Genomic DNA, 22173 nt, shown 5'->3' with positions numbered 1-22173 from the left:
GGAAGATGTGTCTCGTGTTGAAGACAGAGAAGCAGTGGGATAAACTGTCTGAAGGGGAGTGGAGTCTCCATGGCTGGAGGTCACCACCCCTGGAGCTACTTAAAAGATGTGCAGACATGGCGCTTAGGGACACGGTTTAATGGTGGACTTAGGTTAACAGTTGGACTTGATGAACTTCAGGGTCTTTTCCAACCTAAATGATTCTATAATTTTAAGTCTTTAAGGTCTCAGGTGCCTTTTGGATCATGTTAGAAAAACTCTGTCCTTCTGCGGAGCAGGGAACCAGACTAGATGCTCCCTTAAGGTCCCCTCACCACCTCCTGATCACCCCTCAAGTACAGACTCTGGAGGTTTCCTTTATCTCTTTGCACGCTCTCAGCCTTATTTATAGCCACAGAGGGCAAGACCCATGCCCTTTGGCTATCTGGAAGGTTGATATCTTGCCAAAGCAAGTTGCCTTGGGCTTCCTTCCTCAGCAGGTCAGTGGATGGAGATCAGCACACCCGGAGGGCATCTCAGCCTCGGGCTCTAGCACCTTGTTTCAGGATGGGATTCACAACCTTCCCCAGAGGTGCCGACTGCAGACGGTAGCCCTGGTCACTCGTTTATATCAAGGATACTAAAATTAAGTTCAAGAATCATCATCCCGGCTACCTTGCGAGGCAGTGGTGCAGGGAGCCACACAGGACCGGTTGCAAACAGCATTTACATACCAGGTTGGGTATAAACGGTTCCAACGTCCATCTTGAAGGAGCCTACCAAAGTCCCACTGCGCAAGAGGTTTTTTGAGTGGATCACCTGGAAGTCGAGAGGGGAGAACAAGTCAGAGTTTCTCCCGTGCCCTGGGAGCTGTAAGGCTCTTTCCAGAGGGGTCCAGTGTCAGGTGGGAAAGGAGCTGATGCATTTGGCTTGGTCTGTATAAGGACGCCAAGAGGCACTGGGGGGGGTGGCAGCTCTTGCTTAGCAGTGTTGCAAATGTATACTTGGATTGAATAGAGGAAAAAAAAAAACGGAAAGAAATTAATCACTGAAGCAAGATGCAGTTTTCCAGCCACTATGGCAACAAACACAAGGGACATTTATCTGAGCAGCCTCTGCTTCACAGTCCTAAATTTCCACAACAGATCTGCCAGTCTCATGCTTCAGGAAACCCTCTGGCAGGCTCGGGAAGGTCTTGCTTTTCCCCAAGTCTAAACACATCCTGAGAAAGGCTTAATTCTGCCTGGCTCTGAAATTATCAGAGATCATGGAAGGAAAGAGCAAACACAGGAGTGGAGACATGTGGCCCCAGCAATGAAGGTGAGCAACAGAAAGAGGGACTGGGGGGGTCTGCAAAAGAGCTGAGGCTTGTGGGACTGAAAACCTCAGCTCCTGTTGGGGGTCTCACATCAAGGACCTTCAACCCACCCCTGGTAGATACACAGAACGGGCTGGTTTCTGCCAAAGCCCCGTGAAAAGGACAACGTAACCACGCTCACTTACGGACAGCTTGATGATCTTGTCAAACATGACATCTGGGGGGACGTGGAAATCGAAGACAAAGTACTGAAAGGGAAAGAGCAGTTATGAAGGCAGGAGTGCCGGGGCGGGCTCCTTTTGGGTTAAAAGGCAGTATTACGGTGCACGCTTCAGGTGGAGAAGCTGTGTGACTGCCTGGAGGAGCATCCTGCAGCACTCCTCACAGCCTCCGTGAGAGCCCCTGCGCTGACAGCCTCTGCAGTCTGAGGAACCAGAAGGAAGCACTAACTTCTTGGGAAAACCGAGAACAATCTAGCACAGATCATGTGCGTGCACTTTTTACCATTTTTCAAAACACCAGAGGGCAAAGGCTTCATTTCTCCTTTCTGCATCGTTTGAGATTTCATCTTACTTTGACAAGAGGTGACAGAAAAGAAGGAAAAAAAAAAACCCAACCTCCAAGTGGCAAGAAATTACAGTTCATTAACTAGCAGCAACGTAGACTACGAGGAGCGGGAAGCTGCGAGCATCCCCAGAGGACAGACTCACCTCGTTGTAGTAAGGGCAGTTGGTTGATTCCTTCATGGACGTGTATTTTTTTTCCTCTCCAACCTCCACGCAGACCATGGGGTCCATGTTGAGCCCAACCAGCTGCCGGGCCTCGATGATGGTGATGCTGACCTGGGGAGAGGGATTCCCACACCTTCACCTCTCAGATGCCACCTGCTGCCTTAGCCCCTCTCTGCCCCATCTCTAGGCTCCGAGGCATTTTCAGCTCAGCTCTGGGGACTGATGGTCACACCAAAGACACGAGGCTGCTTGGACAAGCCCGAGCGAGCTGCAACATGGTGTGGGGTGCAGGAGACCCCACAAGCACCCCTCTTGCTTCAGCCCCAGAGCAGGGGTGGCTTCCCGCGAGGTGTGAAGTCAGATGGATGTAGCTAAGCTGTGGGAGCAGATGTTCAGCTGGCCAGACCCCAGCTGCCTTCACTTCTGCCAGAAAACACAGAGGGACCATCACAGCGGGTCCCTTCCAACTCAAAATATTCTATTTCTATTCTTTATTAGTGCTGGAAAATTCCCCACCATTTCATGGTTCAATTCTCCTATATGCGTGCATACATGCATGCCATTTTATTTAAATTAAGTACTCCTGCATGTGGTATACAAAAAATAAACTCTTTTCAGTAAAATATGAGCAAGTCATCCAGATGAAACACTTGCATGTGTCCATGACACGAAAGTTTGTCATTTACAGTTCAATTCACCTTGCGACATTAAATTAATGTTCGGGATTTAGATCGTATCTAAATTCTTCCCTTGCAATATTAAATTCATAATAGGAATTCCTGCTTATATTATACCTAAATTTCTTAATTTAACTAAAAGACCATAAGGTGCAAATACACGTAGGTGCAATTCCCAGCAGCTGTTTTAGTAGAGTCATCTTTAAAATCTATCACAAGTTGTGGTAGGACAGGTAACCTCCAGATTTCAAAGCATAATGAATTTGGGTATCCTTTAAAATGACTTTTTTTTTTTTTTTTTTTTTTTTAAAGAGGATTAGATTCCAGTCGAAAAACCCAAACAAAACCCAGAAGTTGCTGGGATGGTGTGATGATTTAAGCTGAAATACCGTGTTCTGAAGTGCTCCTAGAAGGCAGCTGGTAGCTGAGCCCTCTGCGGAAGGGACGAGGCTGCCCGGCATTTGTCGCTGCGCGAGCTGAGCTGGCACAGGGGGCTAAGGTGCAGATCCCACACCCAGCGCTCAGGAGACCCAGCTCAGGTTCTGCCCTCCCGTGCAGCGCTGCAAGGCGTGTGGCAACACCCCGAACGCCGCCTGGGGAGGTTTGTAGCCAGGGCCCCTCATCTCTGCACCGAGCCCTCCCCTCCACCCCTGCCCTGGCCCGTGGGTGATGACTCTGCTGGGCACCAGCCTTCGCTAACACTTCGTCCTTCCTCCATCCCCTCTGCTGCCACAGACCCAGCGGTTGTCTTGAGGTTTCCGTGGAAAATCAAGTCCTTTCCTCTTAATTCTCAAATGTCCCATAAAGCCCAGTTGTCAAAGGAAAGCAGACAGACGGAGGTCAGCCCAACCCTTGCTCATGAGCCAGCCTAGCGCTGCAAACCCTGTCACACCCCAGAAATCAGCCCTCGCTCATGAGCACCAACCTCGTGACCCTCCCATTTGCAGTGGCCAAATAACTGGACCTTGAATTCCTCCTGCCTCTTGGCTGTAATTGGTTTTGAGCCTTCCCCCTCGATGTTCCCCCCTCCCAACTCCTGAACCAAGCACACTCATTCCCTGTAAGCCTCACAATTGGGTCTGCAGCAGGTGCTGCAAATGTTCTGCAATAAATCTCTAACAAAAAAAAAAAAAAATCATTATTTGCGGTGTTCTCAAATATCCCCAGGAATGTGCAGCCGCGCTGAGATGCAAGGACATAAAGCCAAATTGCTGCTCAATCAGCACGACTTGGCAAAAAATGAGAGGAGTCCATTTATGAACCATGCTGGCACCAACCAGTAAAAGAAAAGGGAGCAGCATGGATCACCTGAGCCTTGAGAAACTAAACGTGTGGTTCTTTTAATTCTAGGTGAAGAGGCAGGAATGGAACGTTGCTGAACAGGACAACAGCAGCCGTGGACTAGCCCACCCGAGGAAACCCAGGGAGCAGCTGATGCCAGGCAGGACTCGCCGCTCTTGGATAATAACAGCATCCTGAAAGCTCTTGGGGAGTATGAGAAACGTATGGGGGACAGCCCGTTTCAATCACAGGTTAATGTGGGCTTCCTGGGCTTCACCCAATGGGGAGCAAAACCAGTTAACGACTTAATCTCGAGTTTATCCCTCAGCCGTTCCAGTGCCAGCTCTCGGGACATTGCGCTTTGTGAATTCAGTGCAGTGAACCCCAGCAGGAACTTGTTCCCTGCAAAACAGTGCCCCCCACCCCCATGTGACCCTCGTGAGCGGAGGCTCGGGGGCACAATGTTGTCACCTACCTGATAGTCCATCGGCCTCCCAGCACTCGGCTCCATTTTGATGTCAGGTTTGGACCTTCAGAGGGGCAGAAGAAACCCTCAGTCAAACCACAAAGTCATGATGGAGCATTTGCAGGGTCACCCCCTCAAGGCTCCCGCCCTCTTTGAATCTGAGGAATATAAACCCTGGGGGCTGTGAAACACCACTGAACGTCGGTGCTTTTTGTAACAGGTCAGGTATTCACAAAAAAAAACCCCAAACCAAACGCTGGCTGCATGGGGCAATGTGATTTCCAGCGTAACCTGTCTCAGGGTACACGTGGTTGGTTGTGGGGTGTCTGCCAGTGTGCCCTCACCTCCTGGCTTGCACAAGCTCACACCCAGGCCTCACCTTTTATTCGAGACGTTGGTGGTGACAGCTGTGACAGAGGCCAAGGAGATGGTGTCTGGCTCCAGCCCGCCTCCCGGTCTCATGGCTTTTCGGTCCAGGTCTTCTGCCTCCAAAACAGCCGGTTCGTCTGCATAAAGGAGACAAAAGAATGTCTCTTATTGTTTCCACTTGGTGAATAATTAAAGGCAAAGAGAAATGTAACCAATACGTCCTATCAACCTCACCTGCTCATACAAAGAACAATGGTCACCAGGTTGGGTCACAGACAACCTGGTCTAAGAAAGGATTTAAAAAAAAAAAAAAAAGAAAAGGTTTGCCTCCTGTGACACATTTTTCCACCCAGGCAGCATGCCTAGACATGGCTTGATGAAAGCAAAATGAAAACGGAAAATGGCAAACACCCCAGACTTCAAGGGGTGAAAGAGCATTTGAGCAAGTGTTGCAGCTCTAACCACCAGAAGAACAGTTTAAAAGACAACCAACCGCCTAGCTTTGGGATAGAGAGGTCTGGAAAAAAAAAAAAAAACACACCAAAACAAAACAGGAGAAAGGGGTCATTTCCCAAGAAGAAAAATTGCTGCAGGAAGAGTCAAGATCCCAGATCCCACTGACACCAAGACACAGCCACGTTGTCGCCGGTCTGTGATCTCACTGGAAGAGGCTGCTGAGATACTCCTTTCCTGTGCACAACCCGCGTCTGTGTCGTGCCTGCCCCTCCTGCCTTCGCTCTGGTCAAAAAATGATCACAAAGCAGCAAAGATTTTTTTTTTTTCCCCCCCCCCTCTTGGGTCAGAAACCCCAGTATAGCTGTTGGGTCACTGGTTTGCTTTGGTGGCACAACTGTACGAATCCACTCACGCAGCACAGATGCTGCTCCTGGGAAACAGGTTCCCTGTCTCTTTACTAACCTCGGCAACCTTGTAGCTTGCTCCAGGAGACCAGAAATTGGGTTTATCACCACAGCCTGGCCTGTTTTTGTGAGATAACATTGAGCTTCAGCTGAAGCGAGGGAGATCTAGGCTGGGTGTTAGGAAAAGCTCTCCATTAGTGTGAAGAGACAAGCGCTGCAGGTTGGGTGGGGAAGGGCTGTCCTCAACTCAACTGGGAGCTTTTGAGATTGAGTCAGAGCCACGGAACTGGGAAGGACCTAAGCAGGTTCCATCCCACCACATGCGGGTGGGTGGACAGACTGGCACCTTCCCAGCTCGGTTTGGGGTGGCTCTGGGTCTGCTTGACCTGAGCAGGACCCGCAGCTGGTACGGGAAGAGAGCAGGCCGTGGCACAAGGGGGATGCTGGCTTGGTCAACAGGCAGACAGCGAACACATCCACCCCGTCCCACCACCAGCTGGCCAGACCAGGGGTAGAAGCACAACTGAGGCAGCGCTGAGGCTGAGAGAGGAGGGGAGTGTCAAGAGAGCAGAGCCCCGGTGAGGTGTGTGACAGCCAGAGGTACCTGGGGCAGGCGGAAGGAGCAGCCCCCCGGCTGTGCGGCACCCACCACACCGGCTGTGCTGCAGCCATTCCCCAACCACAGGTAAATCCCTGTCTGGGAGGGCAACTCTACCACCCGACTGTGCACCCTGCTCCTGCCTTTGCACCCTAGCTGCTGCCCCCGTGGTCTTGTGCGAAGCTTTAACCCCGAGACAAGCGCCCAGGCACTGGGGAGAGAGGGAGGCCACCCAGGCTTCGCTGCCACCCCTTCCCACAGGCTGCCAGTGCCTCTCCCTCCTCCACTGGTGCCCCTGGCCAGATTCCCCTTTCCCTATCCTCAAACCTGGCTGAAAAAACGAGGAGATTTGCCTGGAAACATTACCTAAAGCAACGCTTTGTCCTCGCCCGCAAACACCCATTCCCCCATTTCTTCGCCACTGAAACCCAACCCTTTGGTCTGAATGGAAACAGCAACAAATTTCCGATCACTGACCCTCTTGTGCCGTTCCAGAAAGGCATCTGATTTCAGCAGTGCTGAGCCAGGGGGACAGGCAGCCCCGCAGCACCCGAGCCCCTGCTGCACCCCGCACCCTGCTTCGCATGGTCCGATTTGCAAATCACCTTTTCGATATAAGCCAGAAGCCGCCCGTGTGACCCCCAGGTGTTGCCACAGGGTGAGTGATATCTGGTCAAGCTTTCAGTTGGACACTCTCTACATCGGGTCCTGCTTCCCGTTTCCCCGTGGATCCCCTCTCTCCAGCTGTCCTCACCCAGCACCCAACGCTCCCTGCCTAATCGCTGAGTGACTGACTGGCTGTGCCGACGTGAGCCACTCTGGGGCCAGTAGCAATAGGACAAGGGGTGATGGTTTTAAGCTGAAAGAGGGGAGATTCAGACTAGATGCAAGGAAGAAATTGTTCCCTGTGAGGGGGGTGAGGCCCTGGCACAGGCTGCCCAGAGAAGCTGTGGCTGCCCCCTCCCTGGAAGGGTTCAAGGCCAGGTTGGATGGGGCTTTGGGAAACGGAAGGTGGCCCTGCCCGGGGCAAGGGGTTTGAAACTAGATGATTTTTAAGGTCCCTTGCCCCCCAAAACGTTCTGTGATTCGATGGGGTTTCTCGGGTGCTTTCCTGGGATACGGAGGACAGACAAAAAGCGGCATCAGAGCAGAGAACAACCTCCTCTCAGGAACAACGTACCGTGTTTCCGATGGTCATCCTTTGTCGGGCGCGTCTTGCCAAGCTTCATGGCTGAAAAAACACCTTTCCCAGCTCTGTAAGAAGAGAGGGAGAAACAATAAAACCAAAACCAACCCACCAATTACTGTATTTTTAGTGCCATTTTCTGGGACTTGGGGGTAGGAACAGGAGGAACCTTTCACAGCTCAAAAGCAAGAGAGGAAACAACAGCTGAAAGACTAAGCAGGGGCTGCTGCACACAAGCCACAGGGCAGAGCCAAGGTCGCAGCTAAACGCACTGCCTTTAAGTCTTGGGTCTCGGTTTTTTGTCTGGGGGAATGCCCCAACTCGGGATAAAACACAAGGCTGGAGCACAGCGCTAGCAGCCAACAAACTCCTCCCCGAGCCTCCCGTCTCTGCTGCTGGCCCCGCTGCACACAGAGCGCCCATCTCTCCTGTCCCATTTGTGCAACTGCTTCCCGCTTACCGAAAACCATTTCCTAAAAATAAAAATATCCAACCGTTTCTCCCCCACCAGCTTGCTGTGGAATAACGATAACCTCTTTGGTTCGATTAGCAGCAAACCTGTGCAGATCCTGAGGTTTGCCAGCAGCCCACTGCAGTGACATGATTTTTTTTTTCCTTTCCAGCCTGGTAAACACCAGTCCCAGGTCAGGCTTAACTCCCCGCCTGCAATCTAGGCTGGGGTCAAATTCACTCAGGGCAGTTGGGGCTGGACTGGCTGATAAAATAATGGTTTGCCAGTTGCTTTCTCAAAACATGCATCATTTCAAGGCAGGTTTAAGAAGTATAACTGTAGCTGCAAATGTTTCTGTGGTGTGGGGACCGTTACTCCAGCTCAGAAATCAGCCCATGCAAACACAAGTGTGCTGCCAGCCTGGACTCCCACGGTACTTGGGGTTTGTTACGTAGGTGTACAGCAAATACAGAAAAACACAGCATTTGATAAATGGGATTTCTGTGCTGGTCTGAATTGCTCTGAAAGGCAGATCTAACAGACAGACAGAGATTGTGGAAGACAGCAAGAGCCTTGCAGGTATTTTTGAGAGATTGTCCCCCGTTATTTGGAGGTAAGTCCATGCTGCTGCTACAAAGAGGTGGGAGGTTCCGAGTGACCCTGGTGAAAGTTACGGAGTCTGGATGTGATGTGGATTTTTAGCCTGAAGGCTCAGCTGAAAACCTCAGGAGGCAAACACTGCCACAGTAGCTGTAGAAGCGAGCAAGAAGAACAAGTCTGACCGTGCGGTAACCCTGTGCTAACATTAAATAGCAAAGAGCTGGAGAAAGACTTGGCCTGTGACTGTTCCAAAAGCAGAAGGTGGTAAAGCTGAAGGGGAATTTTTTTAATTGGAAAATTCCCCTTCACAGAATCCCAGAACCATCCGGGCTGGAAAAGCCCCTGCAGCTCCTCCAGCCCCACCATGACCCTCCCCTGACCGTTCCCAACTCCCCCAGATCCCTCAGCGCTGGCTCAGCCCGACTCTTCAACCCCTCCAGGGATCCCGGGGACTCCCCCCTGCCCTGGGCAGCCCATTCCAACGGCCAACAGCCCCTTCTGCACAGAAATCCTTCCTCAGAGCCAGCCTGACCCTGCCCTGGGCAGCTTGAGGCCATTCCCTCGGGGCCTGGCGCTGGGGCCTTGGCTCCAGAGACTCATCCCCCCTCTCTGCCCCCTCCTGGCAGGGAGTTGCCGAGGGCCAGGAGGTCTCCCCTCAGCCTCCTCTGCTCCAGACTGAACCCCCCCAGTTCCCCCAGCCGCTCCCCAGCAGACCCTTACCCGACAGTGTGGGTCTTTGCAGAACCCTTGCAGGTCTGATGGACATTTTTCTTGGGCCACCTTGGAGGCAAGGGGGAACCTCACCTCCAGCCTGGACCTCACCTCTGAGCTGGCTGCCAGGGCTCAGCACCAGCCCTGGATGCAGCAGGATTGGGATGTGCTGCACCAAAACCCTGGGATCCCCCAATCTCAGCTCTGATCACATCTGTCTGGGGCCAAAAGATGAAGTTGCACCCCCCCCTCCTCCTTTTTTTTTTTTTTTTTTTCCCAGCTCAAAGAAGTCCTGGCATTGCCACCAGCCTGATGCATTTGTTGTCTTAAATAACACCTGGAAGTTTGCAGGCTGCTGTCAGAGCCAGAGAAAACGCGAAGAAAATTAAGGAGAATAGGAGGATAATGTATTCACCAAGGGAGAGGGAATTCAGTCGGGGCAGAAGGCCAGCATAAGATACAGGAACTATTTATAGCTGAGGTTTAATTGGGACTAAAGCAGTGCTTAGGCCTCAGGGCAGGCTCCGCCAGCTGTGATCAACCCACGGGATCCTTGGCGAAAGGGCAGTTTCTCAATGAGTAGAAGGAGGAAAGATGAGGGCGAGGTTTCCATATCTGTAACCCTGCCGGGGAACATCTGCCTCGCGGTGCTACAGGGGAAGTAACACTTCTAAGCTACTTGCAAACTCATTTTTTAATGAGCAAATCCTGTAATAACAGCTCAGGCTGTAAAACTCTGCTCCGAGACCTCTCTCCACTACTGAGTTTCCTTCCAGCAGACACACAGCACCTCCGTAAGACACACCTCCAGGGCCCTACATTCGCCTTTTTCCAATTATTTTCTTGAAAATGGAGGAAAAAAAAAAAAAAATTCAATCCCACCAGCCCCATGGCACGTAGGCCATTTGCTTGCAGACGGTTAGTGATAAAATCACTTGTATCTGTCCTGGGAATTTCTGAGGTTCCTTAGGAAGTAAAACAAAGCAGAAGAGTAACTGGTGATGGAGCCAGTAGGACTCTGCAGGGAAGACACTGGTGATGCTGGTCCTCTATCAGGACCCAGAACGACAAGGTCCTTGCGTGGGCACTGACGATGCATTGGGTCCTGGTTAGCCCAGCATCTGATGCCCCCACCAGTACGATGAAGCTGGCTTGGGGCCATGTGGAACAAGACTGGGCTTAAGCACCTGGGCCAAGCAGCATGCTCTGAGACCCGTCCCAGCAGCACCAGCTCAACCCAGCTCCTTCCAGAGAGAAAAATGTGGGAACCGGGGTCACCCCCGTCCCCTCCTGAAGCGATGACCCCTCGCTGCCAGCTGGGCCTCAGTAAATGCAATGGGGACATCAGCTGCAGGAGCCTCTCGCATGTCCCCAAAGGCAGTTTTACTGCAGGAGAGGCCCCAGAAATGGGAAAGAGCACATCCACGAGACGAGCCTCAGCTCCAGCTGCTTCAGAGAGCACACGGTCCCCCGGCAGCATAAAACCTCAGGTGCTGTCCTGTGCCCACACCCCAGCGACGTGTTGCTGTTCACAGCCCCAGCTACACCTGGTACTGCGTCCTTCCTTCACCAGTGCCCTTACTGGTGCTATGGAAGGGGACTGGAGCCCCAGGGAGGCAAATATCTAGGAAACATGGAGTTTGGAGATTACCAAGAGAGGAAAAAAAAAAAAAAAGGGGGAAAAAAAAAAAAAAAAGTGGGTTTTGGTGGATTTTGGCAGTATACTTGGCAGGTGCTGAGGAGAAGGGAAGAAGCAAGTGAAGGATGAGGAAGGAGCCGTCCCAGATGCTTTGCAGGCAGATGCCAGCAGCTCACCTCTGTCCCCAAGCCCCTTCCCAAGCCCCATCTGTCCCTTTTTCCAAGCCAGGGGAGCACTGACACACCCCACACCCCCCTCCCCATCCCTTGGGGGTGCTACCTTCACCCACCGGCCGTCCAGGACTTGCCTTCCCTCAGGAGGAAATGCTGGAAGCGCTCAGCCGGGACAGGAGAGCAGCCAGTGGCACCTCTAGGGTGGAGCAGCCATCCCGGTGCCCCACGCCGGGACAGAGCAGGGCTGGGGACCCCGTGCAAAGCCTCCTCTCCGGGAACAGCAGGGTCTTTGCAGCATTAAACAAAGGTTGCGCCGACCCCTCCGCTGCTCCTCCTGGGCACCCGATGGCGTGGGGGGGACTGCGGCGCTGGCGGAGAGCTGACACCGTCCCCACATCAATATTACATGAGGAGCCGTGAACCTGAGATGCCCACACAGGCAGCGTGGTGGCACCAAGAGCCCCCCCCTGTGCCAAAGCCTGTGTTTAGCCTGGTTTCCTAAAGAACTGAGATGCCAGAGGGGATCACGGAATCACAGAATGGATTGGGTTGGAAAGGACCTTAAAGCTCATGTGGTTCCAACCCCCTGCCATGGGCAGGGACATTTTCCATTAGACCAGGACGCCGCTCCCCACCTGCCTGCTCCTCTCCAAACCAGCACAAGCTGCTGGCCCACTGCAACCCAGTTTGGCAGCGGGGTCAAGACTGGGTTCCTGCAAGCTTGGGGTCGTAGGATTGAACACCTCAACTCTGCTCCCAAGTCGGAACAAAGCCTCCAAGCAAGCTCAGACCAGTATCAGACACCGGAGCATCCACCCAGCTCCCACAGCACTCCCCCCGCAGATTTTCTGCTGCCTAAAACGGGATTGAGTGATGAATTATCTTCATCCTCCGGTTAGTTTGCTGCTCCCAGGAACACTTGGCTTTTCCTTTAGGGTTTCTCCCGCGTGGTTCACCGGGTGGTGGGGAGGAGCAAGGAGGGACAAGGAGATTTTGAGGCATGGGCAGGGAGGTGGAAGCAGTCTCTCTGCTGGCCACCTTCTAGATAAAGATACGGTTGCAGGTTACTGGTTAATTATTCATGGCTAAAAAGGACATTTTAATCATTGCTTTTTACTGGGGAGTTGGGAGCAGGGAACAGGGTTTCTGTGGCTCATTTCTTTGCAGGAATTACGCCCATGAGGTGGGTGCTGCCTCCCTCACCCCTGTGCTAACAAGGCTTCCAGTTCTCCCAGCTGGACTCAGGACAGACCCCACTACCAGCCCCACGGCATCACCCCGCACCCACCGTCCCTGAGACCCCCACCCTCAGCCCAGCATGCCTCTCCCCCTTCCCCACACAGCCCGGCTGGGGAGGGGAGACAGCAAGGCCCAGGCTGCTCGGCTCAGGGAGATCTTCCCGTCTTTCCTTGAGCCTGCCCTCTCCCTGCTGACTGCTTGAAGACATTTTTCTCCTTTCCCCACCCCTTCTCTGCCTCCTGGCTCTACACCATTAATTAGGAGGGTCCATCAGTAAGACACTGCCATAAATTGGTCCTTAAGCTGCGGTGCAAAAAATATGTGCCAGGAGAGACCGCGTGGATTGGGAGATGGCTGCAAGCATCCTACCCTGGACAGCAGATTAAACCTGCACTAACACAAGACTTGAGCTTAAATGTCACCAGATCTGCTAAGCCAGAGGGCTGGAGGATGCTCCTGCGGGGAGAGCGCTCAGACACAGCCTGGTCTGGTACCAGTGCAAGCAGCTGGGGATAAAAGGAAGGCAGGAGCTGAAAAAACTCGTCAAAGCGGCTGATGTGGCAGCCTGCCCTGTGGGCACAGGAGCTGTAAAGCTGGTGCTAAGTCCCATTTGCCCAGCTCTGAGCTGACGACCCGTGCCCAGACCATGTCCCACCCTGAGCCCTGGCCAGGCTGGCCATGCCCAAGCTGGGAAACTCTCCCCCCAGCCAGGGCCCACCCAAACTCACCGCGAGCCAGGATTGTCTCAAGACCTCACAGAGACTGCTCACACCTTTTGCAGTAGATAAATATTCCCTGCAGGCTCAAAAGCCTCAGGACACACATTCAAGACACCCAAGCTCCTCCAGGGCTGAGAGGCTCAGCTTTAGAGAAAAGGAGAGCACACCACATACCAGGGCAGCTACAACATGAGCTAGGAAAGCTGGAAGCGAGAGGGAGGAGAAGGAGCAAGGAGAGCAAACCTACTTGTACTCCTTGGTCTTCTCTTTGCCTTTGCTGGAGCCCGTGGCCGTGCGTCAAGGGAACAAAAGGCAGACAAGCTTCAGTGCACTCCAAGTGCTTCAAATTAGACCATAAAATCACTCTGCTTTTCCCTTTGCAGCTTCCCTGCTCCTCATGGGTGCTCCAACTGCCCCATCCCCAGGCTGTGGTCACGGGTAACCTCCCTCAGCAGGGCTGACCCCCTGTCCTGCCCACACCTATGAGGGGCTGAGGGGAACCGCCGCTCCCTGCACGAGGAGCTGGAGGTGATGGGCACTCGCTGGATGGGGGCACAGCAGCGTATGCACACTGCAAGCGGGGCTGGGCACGGATAAGGGTGCTGCTTTTTTTTTTTTTTTTTTTTTTTGGTAGAGGGGAGTAGTCTTCACAAGGGTGTATTCATACCCTCCCTCCGGAGAGGGCTCAGCTGATGGAGATGAGCTGCAGCTGGGGGTGCTCGTCCCTGCCCAGGCCGACACTGCGACCTCCTGCCCCGACACCACGCAGGAAACACCAGCCCCTCACCTCCCTGCTTCACTTTGCAGCCCCCTGCTCTGTCGCTGCTTTCTGGCTTTTCAAACCCGCTTTCCTCCTCCCCTGGCTCCCACATTTCTCTGTTTGCATCCTGCCTCCCTGTTTTCCTCTCCAGTCACTTCCTTCCCTGGCTAATCTCCCTCATTGTGCATCAGCAAAGTGGGGAGGAGAAAGCAATTAACCAGCTGTGGAAAGTAATTAGGAGGGATGTTTTTTAATTACAGCTTGCTCCTCCATTTCACCCCATGGCTATGTCTGTGCTGGGGATGTGGGGCAGGAGGGTGGCTTCAGAGCATGAAGCTCCAGCTCCCTGTGCACTGAGCTGCTGGAAAATCACCCAGAAAAAAAAAAAAAATTGTTGGATGTGTTGCTGGGTGAGTTTCTAGAGAGGTGAAGTCTGGAGGACCAGCTCCAGCACAAGATGGGGGCAGGACTCAGCACTAGGTGGGAGTCTGGGAGGAGCAGGGGCCTCCTGTTCAGCTCAGCATGAGCCAGGGTCAGCCTGGAGCCCGGGTTGGAACACAGAAGCTGCTTTGGGAACAAGCCACCCTGCTCTCTCCCTGCACCGACACTCGCTCTGGGAGCGAACCAGCAGAAATTAGTCCCTTGCCAGCTGAGCTTGTCGTGGGAGCAAGCAAACACCAATGCCAGCAGCTCAGCTGCTTCATCTGCAATGTAAAAGCTGCCCTAGTGCCCCTGCCCCGTGCGGGCAAAGGATTTAAATCACTCCCCTCTTCCTCCTGTGGGCCGCAGACGTGGTGCCAGCTCCCTGCAAAGCCACGGCTTGTTGCCGTCTCTGAACACACGAGCCCTTTGCATGGTGTAAGGACCCAGTCGTCCCTCCCTGAGTGACTCGCGGGCGCGAGACCCTTCCCTGCCACTCCGTCAGAGCTCCAGAGGTCCTTCACCACATTCCTCTTTCTGCCTCCCCTCCTTTATCCCTTCCACAGCCCTCACTGCAAAACGTGCCTCTCTGCCTGCAACCAGCTCCCGCCTGGGCTTTGGGGGCCTGAAAAGGGCACAGGAAAGTGGCACCACCGGAGAATTCTCATTTTATGCCTTCAAGGAACTTGGCCTTAAGCACCCTCACTAGCACAGATGAAGCTGTGGTCCTGCCCTGCAGCCGCTCCGGCAGTAACGCTGCTGCCAAGAGCTGGAGGCAGGAGTGGGGAGTGAGCCCGGGCACAGGCAGGGACGGCGGGAGTCAGGGTACCTGAACGGTAACACGAGATGTCTTTTCTCTTTCCCTTTTGCCTTAGCTCTGCAATCACAAAGAGCGATTCATTCAGACGTGATTCATCCTGCGGCAGTGACAAAGACCCTTGCCCGCCTTCTCCCATCAAACCCCCCAACATGCACCAAGCAACCAACCAAACCCAATTTGCAAGCATGCCAGAGGGAAACCTCACCGCAGTAGGACTTCCAAACCCACTGGCAGCCAGGGAACTGGCACAGGGGCAGTGACAGTGCTGGCGGTGCTGGAAGGAGGAGGGTGGAGAGAGAGTGGGGTGAACAAGATAGAACAAGTGGCAGAAAAAGAGCATGGATGGATAAATCGTGTGGCACTGGGCTGGCTGGTGTTATGCATGGATGTATGGAAAGGCAGTATCACAGTAGGATGGATGGATGGATGGATGGATGGATGGATGGATGGATGGATGGATGGATGATGGATGGATGGATGGATGGATGGATGGATGGATGGATGGATGGATGGATGGATGGATGGATGGATGGATGGATGGATGGATGGATGGATGGATGGATGGATGGATGGATGGATGGATGGATGGATGGATGGATGGATGGATGGATGGATGGATGGATGGATGGATGGATGGATGGATGGATGGATGGATGGATGGATGGATGGATGGATGGATGGATGGATGGATGGATGGATGGATGGATGGATGGATGGATGGATGGATGGATGGATGGATGGATGGATGGATGGATGGATGGATGGATGGATGGATGGATGGATGGATGGATGGATGGATGGATGGATGGATGGATGGATGGATGGATGGATGGATGGATGGATGGATGGATGGATGGATGGATGGATGGATGGATGGATGGATGGATGGATGGATGGATGGATGGATGGATGGATGGATGGATGGATGGATGGATGGATGGATGGATGGATGGATGGATGGATGGATGGATGGATGGATGGATGGATGATGGATGGATGGATGATGGATGGATGGATGGATGGATGGATGGATGATGGATGGATGGATGGATGGATGGATGGATGGATGGATGATGGATGGATGATGGATGGATGGATGGATGGATGGATGGATGGATGATGGATGGATGGACGGGATTGCAGTGATGGATGGAAAGAAATGCAATGAGATGGGCAGCTGTATAGGATTGTACCGAGATGGACTGATGGACAGATTGATGGATGGAGCTAACTGCATATGGATGGATGGATGGATGGATGGATGGATGGATGGATGGATGGGCAGGCAGACAGGCAAATATTATCCTTGAAGCTCCTTCGGAAGGTCCCTGAGTGGAAGGAAATCTATCCTTGCTGGGCACTGGGGAGAACAGCCTGAATACAAAGAAGCCCTGCTCCCTGGGGAGGAGGGGCTGGGTGAGCCCATTAAGAAGAGGGCAGGAAGAAGTCAGGACCTTTCCCTGGCTCCAGACGCCATGCAGGGACTGGCACACCAACACACGTGTCACATCCATGCACACGCCACGCCCAAAGGGCCTGAGGGAAGCACAGATCCCGTGCCCAGTACCTGAGATCTTCAGGGTCTTCGCTGTTTGGAAGAGACACAACCAGGAGGATGAACGTGAGGAAGAAACGCATCCACCCACCCCGACGTCCCCTCCCACAGCCCAGGGGAGCCAGCCAGGAGAGGGGAAGGGGCTATGGCACCCCCTGGGAGGACCCTCCTGGGCTGCCTCCTTCGGGGCACTGCACTGAACCTCGATAGCACTGCACGGTGAGGTGGAGGAGACATGGTCCCACAGCTCCTTGCAACCACCCAGATCCTGCTTGCCGGTGGCAGGACAGCACTCTTCTGCAGGTTTCTTCTGCCTCTTCTTCACCTCCCCCCACAGACTGAGCAGCAGCAATGAAGAACAGACTCACTGGGATGCGTTGGAGCTGGGACCATTGTCCTGGACTCACCCATACCAGATAAATTTTCTTACACAGATGTGTTCTTACTGACTGGTGCCTTTGGGAGCCCACTAGCCCTACAGGCGAGGGTGATTGTCACCGTATTATGTGGGATACAGCTGTACAGAGACCACAGGACCTGCCTCTCCTTTGCAGTGTGACATGCAGGGGGTTTGCAGGTGTGACCGGGGCCCACAAAAAGCTCCTGGAGCACCAGGCTCCTGTGCTGCCGTTCAGCAGTTCCTCCCCTGCAGGCTTCAGCTCCAGCTTCAGAACGTTCATGTCTGCTCTCCTGCACTTGCTGAGTTCTGGGATGCTGATGCATGAAGCACTGGCTTCACCCAGGTCTCGACCACCTCTCCTGCTCTCCTGGCTTAAATTTGGGTATTCATTTGAATGAAGGAAGATTTGGAGCTTAAACCAGACTGGCCTGTATCCCAAATCCTGGGTGTATTTATGCCTGGACATATTTGTGGGATGTGGGGTGACTGGGATGGGCAGTGATGAGAGTACACCCCCCCCGCCCCCATCAAAAGCCAAGACCCCACCAGTGATGACATTTTAGTACCTTGCTACTGACTTGTATCCATCGTTAAACTTAATCCTGAGTGAAGCACCAAAGAGAGAATTTAAAAAAAAAAAAAAAAAGAAGCAGTGTCAGGCTTTTTGAAGCAGCAAGGGAAACGCTGACCTGGTGAGGGCAGGGACATCCCTTCCAAGGAGGGGTGGCAAGAGGTGCATGGGTGATATCTGTGTGCTCCCAGCCAAGGGGGCTCTGCTCACACCCACCCCAGGAAAAACCCAGTGGGTGGCGGGATCTGCACCTTCTGGCCCAGGGCACAAGAGCTGGCACCACCCTGGCACTGCCAGCGTCGTCCATTGCTCCTGCTGGAGCTGGAAGGTCTCCTGCACGGGAACAGTTTTGAGGGCCAGTCTAGATCGAAGGTGCTGTTTCCCAGGAAATATCTCAAGCTGCTGGAGGCTCTGCCCTGGGGCTCACAGCAGCACCCAGCCCGCTGCCTGACTGCCTTTCCCTTTACCTGCTTTTCAGGGCCCTCAGGAGGTATTTTTTCGAGAAATTCAACAGTACATTGGAGGAGTTGCACAAAGGATGGTGGGAACTCGATATGGACTGATAGTCTTTGGGAGATGATGTCACTTTTTTTTTGCTCAGGACAAAAAGGATCCCAAAATTTCCTGGTTATGCTGATGGAGGCACCGGTCTGGTGTGTGACATCCCTAAGATGTCTGCCCAAACGCCACACTTGAGTTAGCAATTTCAGATCCTCCTTGGACATGGAGGTTACAGGATCCCAGAGTCACTCAGGCTGGACAAGCCCCTCGGGATCAGCGAGTCCAACCCTCAGCCCGACTCTACAAAGTCTCCCCCTACCCCACATCCCCCACAGCTCATCCCAACGGCCCTGAAACCCCCCCAGGGATGGGGACTCCCCCCTCCCTGGGCAGCCTGTTCCACTCTCGCACCACTCTTGCTGGGAAACATTTTCTCCTCCTGCCCAGCCTGACCCTCCCCTGGGGCAGTTTCCAGCCGTTCCCTCTTGTCCTGTCCCTGATCCCCTGGGAGCAGAGCCCAGCCCTGGCCTCTCTGCAATGTCCTGTCAGGAGCTGCAGAGAGGGATGAGGGCTCCCCTCAGCCTCCTCCTCCTCACACTCAACACCCCCAGCTCCTTCCCTGGCTCCTCACAGGATTGATTCTCCAGCCCTTCCCCAGCCTCGCTGCCCTCCTCTGCCCTCGCTCCAGCCCCTCCAGATCTCTCTGGGATTGAGGTGCCCAGACCTGGACACAACCCTCCAGGTGTGGCCTCACCAGTGCCGAGCACAGGGGACTGTCACCTCCCTGCTCCCGCTGCTCACACTAGTTCCAATCCAAGCCAGGAGGCCGTTGGCTTTCTTGCCCACCCGGGCACACTGCTGGCTCCTGTTCAGCTGCTGGTCAGTGAGAACCCCCAGACCCTTCTCTCCCAGAAGAAGTTTAGGAACTGTCCCCAACGGTCTTCCACAACAGCCAAGGGTGGAGACACGCACATCCAAAGGCTGAGTCAGATCCTAAGTGCATAAACATCCCTTGGGAGATTCCTCTTTCCTTTGACCATAGGGGCAACCAAGGAAGATTGGGATCATAGCAAGAACCTTGCTGAGCTTCCGAGGGCTATGCAGGATGGTGCTGGGATGCCCCTCACAGCACTAATTCCTACCTCTCTATAGCCACAGCAGCTCTGGAAAGCCATCGTGAGCAGCAATAGCTCCCAGCAATTGCACCACAGGCCGACCAGCGAGGTGGCCAAGCCTGCCAGAAGCAGAGTCTTGCCCCTCCCGGACTCCTGTCACGGGTATCTTCATTGCCAAGTTCAACTCCAGTGCTTGGCAATGACCCCAGCTTTGGAGCAAATGACCCACGGGGATAATTAGCGGTGGGCGGAGGGTTGAACCCAGTCAGACGTGTCTTGGATCCGCCAGGTACGCACAAGAAAAGGCACCATCAATAATTCACCATGACCAGATTGCTTTCAGCCGCAGAGCTCTGTCCCGCCCATGAATATTTCAAGGCCAACAGGTATCAGGTGATGCTTCTCGGGATCTCAGTTTCAAGGTCGCCAGGAGCCATGACGTGCACAGCTCTACCCCATCCAAGTTTGGGCAGTCCCTGCTCTCCCTGAGCCGCCTCTGCAAGTGCCCATCTCCCCTTACTGGGCGCAGAGGGAATCCAAGGGCACGTCTATAGCGGTAAATAAAGGGATCAGGGCTCATCCTCTGGCCGTGACACGACTTGTGTCCCACAGGGAAGGTCCCTTCCCTCCCCAAACTGCATCCAGGCTACCTGCTGGGGGTGGTGGTGCCTGGTCTATCCCAGTCCCTGGGCTGTCACAAACCATCCCAGCGCCGGCTGCGCCAAGGCCATGCCAGGGACCGTGCTAACCACCTGCCGAATGGGAAGGTGATCCTGCCCGTGGCCTGGCTTGCTGCATCAAACAGATGCTGCGTAGGGTGAGGGGGCTCCTAGCCTGTGAGCCCCAGGCAAAGCCTTAAGTCTGGACTTAACAGATCCGACTCTCCAAGTTTTGACATTTAAGCTTGGATTTAAGGAGGCGGTTTCTGGAGAGCAAGACTTCAGATGTGCCTTAGCACCGCAGGAGCAGGATTTCAGGGCTGATGTGGGTATTTACCTAGTGTGCTGATCTTCTTCTGCATCATCTCCAAGGCTGGGGCATTTACAGAGAGAGAGAGGGGAAGAAAAGTGTGATATGAAGATAGAGGGATCTTCCAGCGTATCAGCGTTTTCACAAACAGGTTGATTAGCTTCAGGACACACCAGCACAGCAAACCACTCCACGCAGGTCTGAAACCCCACAACACCTGGCACCGGGCTGAGCCTCCCTCTGCCACCCACGACGCTCCTGGCTGCTCCTGCAGTGTCCATGCATGACCCAGACTCGTTTTCTGTGGCTATTTGAACTGGCCCCCTCCACCCTGACCTCCTGCCTCCCCTCCTCCCTTCTGCTTGGGGAGAATTTGGTCAAAGAGAAAAGCTGCTTAGGCTGGAAAAATCTGTGTTGGGTCGGTGCTGTACCCTGTGCTGGGCTGCCTAGAAGGGGGGAAGATGATTTATCAGCTGCTTTGCCCTTGGAAAATCCTGCCATCACCCCATCCTGGCTGATTGCATCAAGCTAGGCTTCAGCTATCCCAAAGCACACCAGCTCCCTCCCCAGCAGAAACCCGAGGCCAATGTAACACAAACGATTATCACAGCTTGCAAACTCAGGCCCCATCCTGCAGAGCCGTGCAGCAGCCTCGGGGGGATACGGCACCGCTCTAAGGGCCAGAGAACTGAGCTCGGATGGTTTTAGCATCACCGGTCCAAGGCATTTCTGCTCCCAGACCACAGCAGGCCCCGGAGGTGCTGGGAAATGAGGTTGAGCTCCTGCATGTCATGATCTGGGGAAAGCCATGGCATTGCTCTCAGGTGGCCACTTCAAGCAAAGCACAGGGGTCCAGTTTACATTAATGACAAAAGTCGCCCTCTTAACATCAAGCAGAGATGTCTGTCTGTGGGACTGCAGGAACATGAAGGTCAAACACACAGAGAGACACCCTGCAAAGGAGGGAGAGAAGATGAGGGTGCCTTGTGTCAGAGCAAGGGCTCACCCAGGATCGAGCCCTGGTCAAGGGCGATGCCCTAACAGGTATAAGAAGGAAAAAAATCCAACTCTTTTTGCCCCAAGTCCTTGTGTTCCCAGCACAACCCCTGTTTTCTCAGCTGCTCCCATGTGCTGAGCTCCATTTGCAGGGACCAGATTTCTTCTGGGGGGGCAGGAGCCAGAGCCCAGCATGCTGTGTCTGCAGTTAAGGCTGCCTCTCCCCAAACCACGTCACTTTAGCACTCTTTGACGCGTGAGACCATCTCGCTGGGGATGTTTTCAGCTGGGGTGCCAGTGTCTTTCCTCCTCCTCACTTGTGCCAGCTGCCTTCTCCCTGTCTTCTCTCCAACCAGCCACCAGCTTGCCTGGCCACCCAAAACCCCTGTGCAAAAAAACCACAGAGGCAGCCCACGTGGGAAAAGACAAGCAGGCAGAACCGGTCAGCAGAGCCTTACTGCTGGGTTTCAGCTTCGGTGGGGCTTTGACCTGCTGGTAGCACCAAAGCCCAGTCACCTGCATGGTGGGAACCTGGTGCAGAGACACCCCAGTGGCTCTGCGGGGGCTGGACTGAATGCGGCGTGCGCTGCTGATGCAGGCGGATCTGGTTCCTCTGGTACTGGCAGCCTGAGGTAAGGTCCTGGAGCACAACCCCCAAAAGCCTTGATGTAGATTTGGAGGCTGGGGCACTGCTCTGCTCCGTGGGCAAGGGGCAGCGCTGTCCCGGGCTGTGGTGGCTCTGCTGGGGTGCAGAGGGCTGGACCTCTGCCAGCAGACCTGCGGAACCTCCGTGATCTCTGCGCTGAACTATCTCGGAGATGTTTGCCTCCGAGTCCCAGCGGACTGACCAGGAGGAAGAGGAGGGCACTAGCTCTCAAAGCTGGGAGTGGGCGGGAAGAAAGGAAGAGCAAGGAAGGGAGATGCCCGAGATCATAACAGAGGTTATTTGAAAGGTGGGAGTTAAACCAGGTCCCTGTGCCTGTGGAGAGACATTTTATTGGGGCCTGAAGGAATAGGAGAAGGGCTGATGGATTTAAACTCAAAGGGTGGAGATCCAGACTAGATCTGC

The 22173-nt window shown here is 53.9% G+C and overlaps 1 protein-coding gene across 16 annotated transcripts in view; it reads right to left on the bottom strand.

Moving 5' to 3' along the window:
* The window catches only part of OTOF (otoferlin), a 103563-nt gene that overhangs the window by 35685 nt on the left and 45705 nt on the right, over positions 1-22173 (bottom strand). For 7 of the 16 annotated variants that reach the window (XM_026845407.1, XM_026845408.1, XM_026845411.1 and 4 more), the window contains exons 7-17: positions 20136-20171; positions 17519-17554; positions 16565-16585; positions 15007-15054; positions 13245-13274; positions 7460-7533; positions 4832-4958; positions 4462-4516; positions 2008-2139; positions 1483-1545; positions 714-798 (exon numbers count right to left, since the gene is read on the bottom strand). In XM_026845407.1, coding sequence (XP_026701208.1) covers positions 714-798; positions 1483-1545; positions 2008-2139; positions 4462-4516; positions 4832-4958; positions 7460-7533; positions 13245-13274; positions 15007-15054; positions 16565-16585; positions 17519-17554; positions 20136-20171 — 707 coding nt within the window. Of the gene's footprint in view, positions 1-713; positions 799-1482; positions 1546-2007; positions 2140-4461; positions 4517-4831; positions 4959-7459; positions 7534-11145; positions 11391-13244; positions 13275-15006; positions 15055-16564; positions 16586-17518; positions 17555-20135; positions 20172-22173 lie in introns of those variants that run through there. The other 9 variants (XM_026845416.1, XM_026845417.1, XM_026845418.1 and 6 more) reach the window with 5 other exon arrangements.

This window comes from Athene cunicularia (assembly GCF_003259725.1).
Source record: "Athene cunicularia isolate RWA chromosome 3 unlocalized genomic scaffold, athCun1 chr3_part1, whole genome shotgun sequence".
In the NCBI taxonomy this organism is placed as follows: Eukaryota; Metazoa; Chordata; class Aves; order Strigiformes; family Strigidae; genus Athene; species Athene cunicularia.
This window is presented reverse-complemented; position numbering and strand designations above follow the sequence as displayed.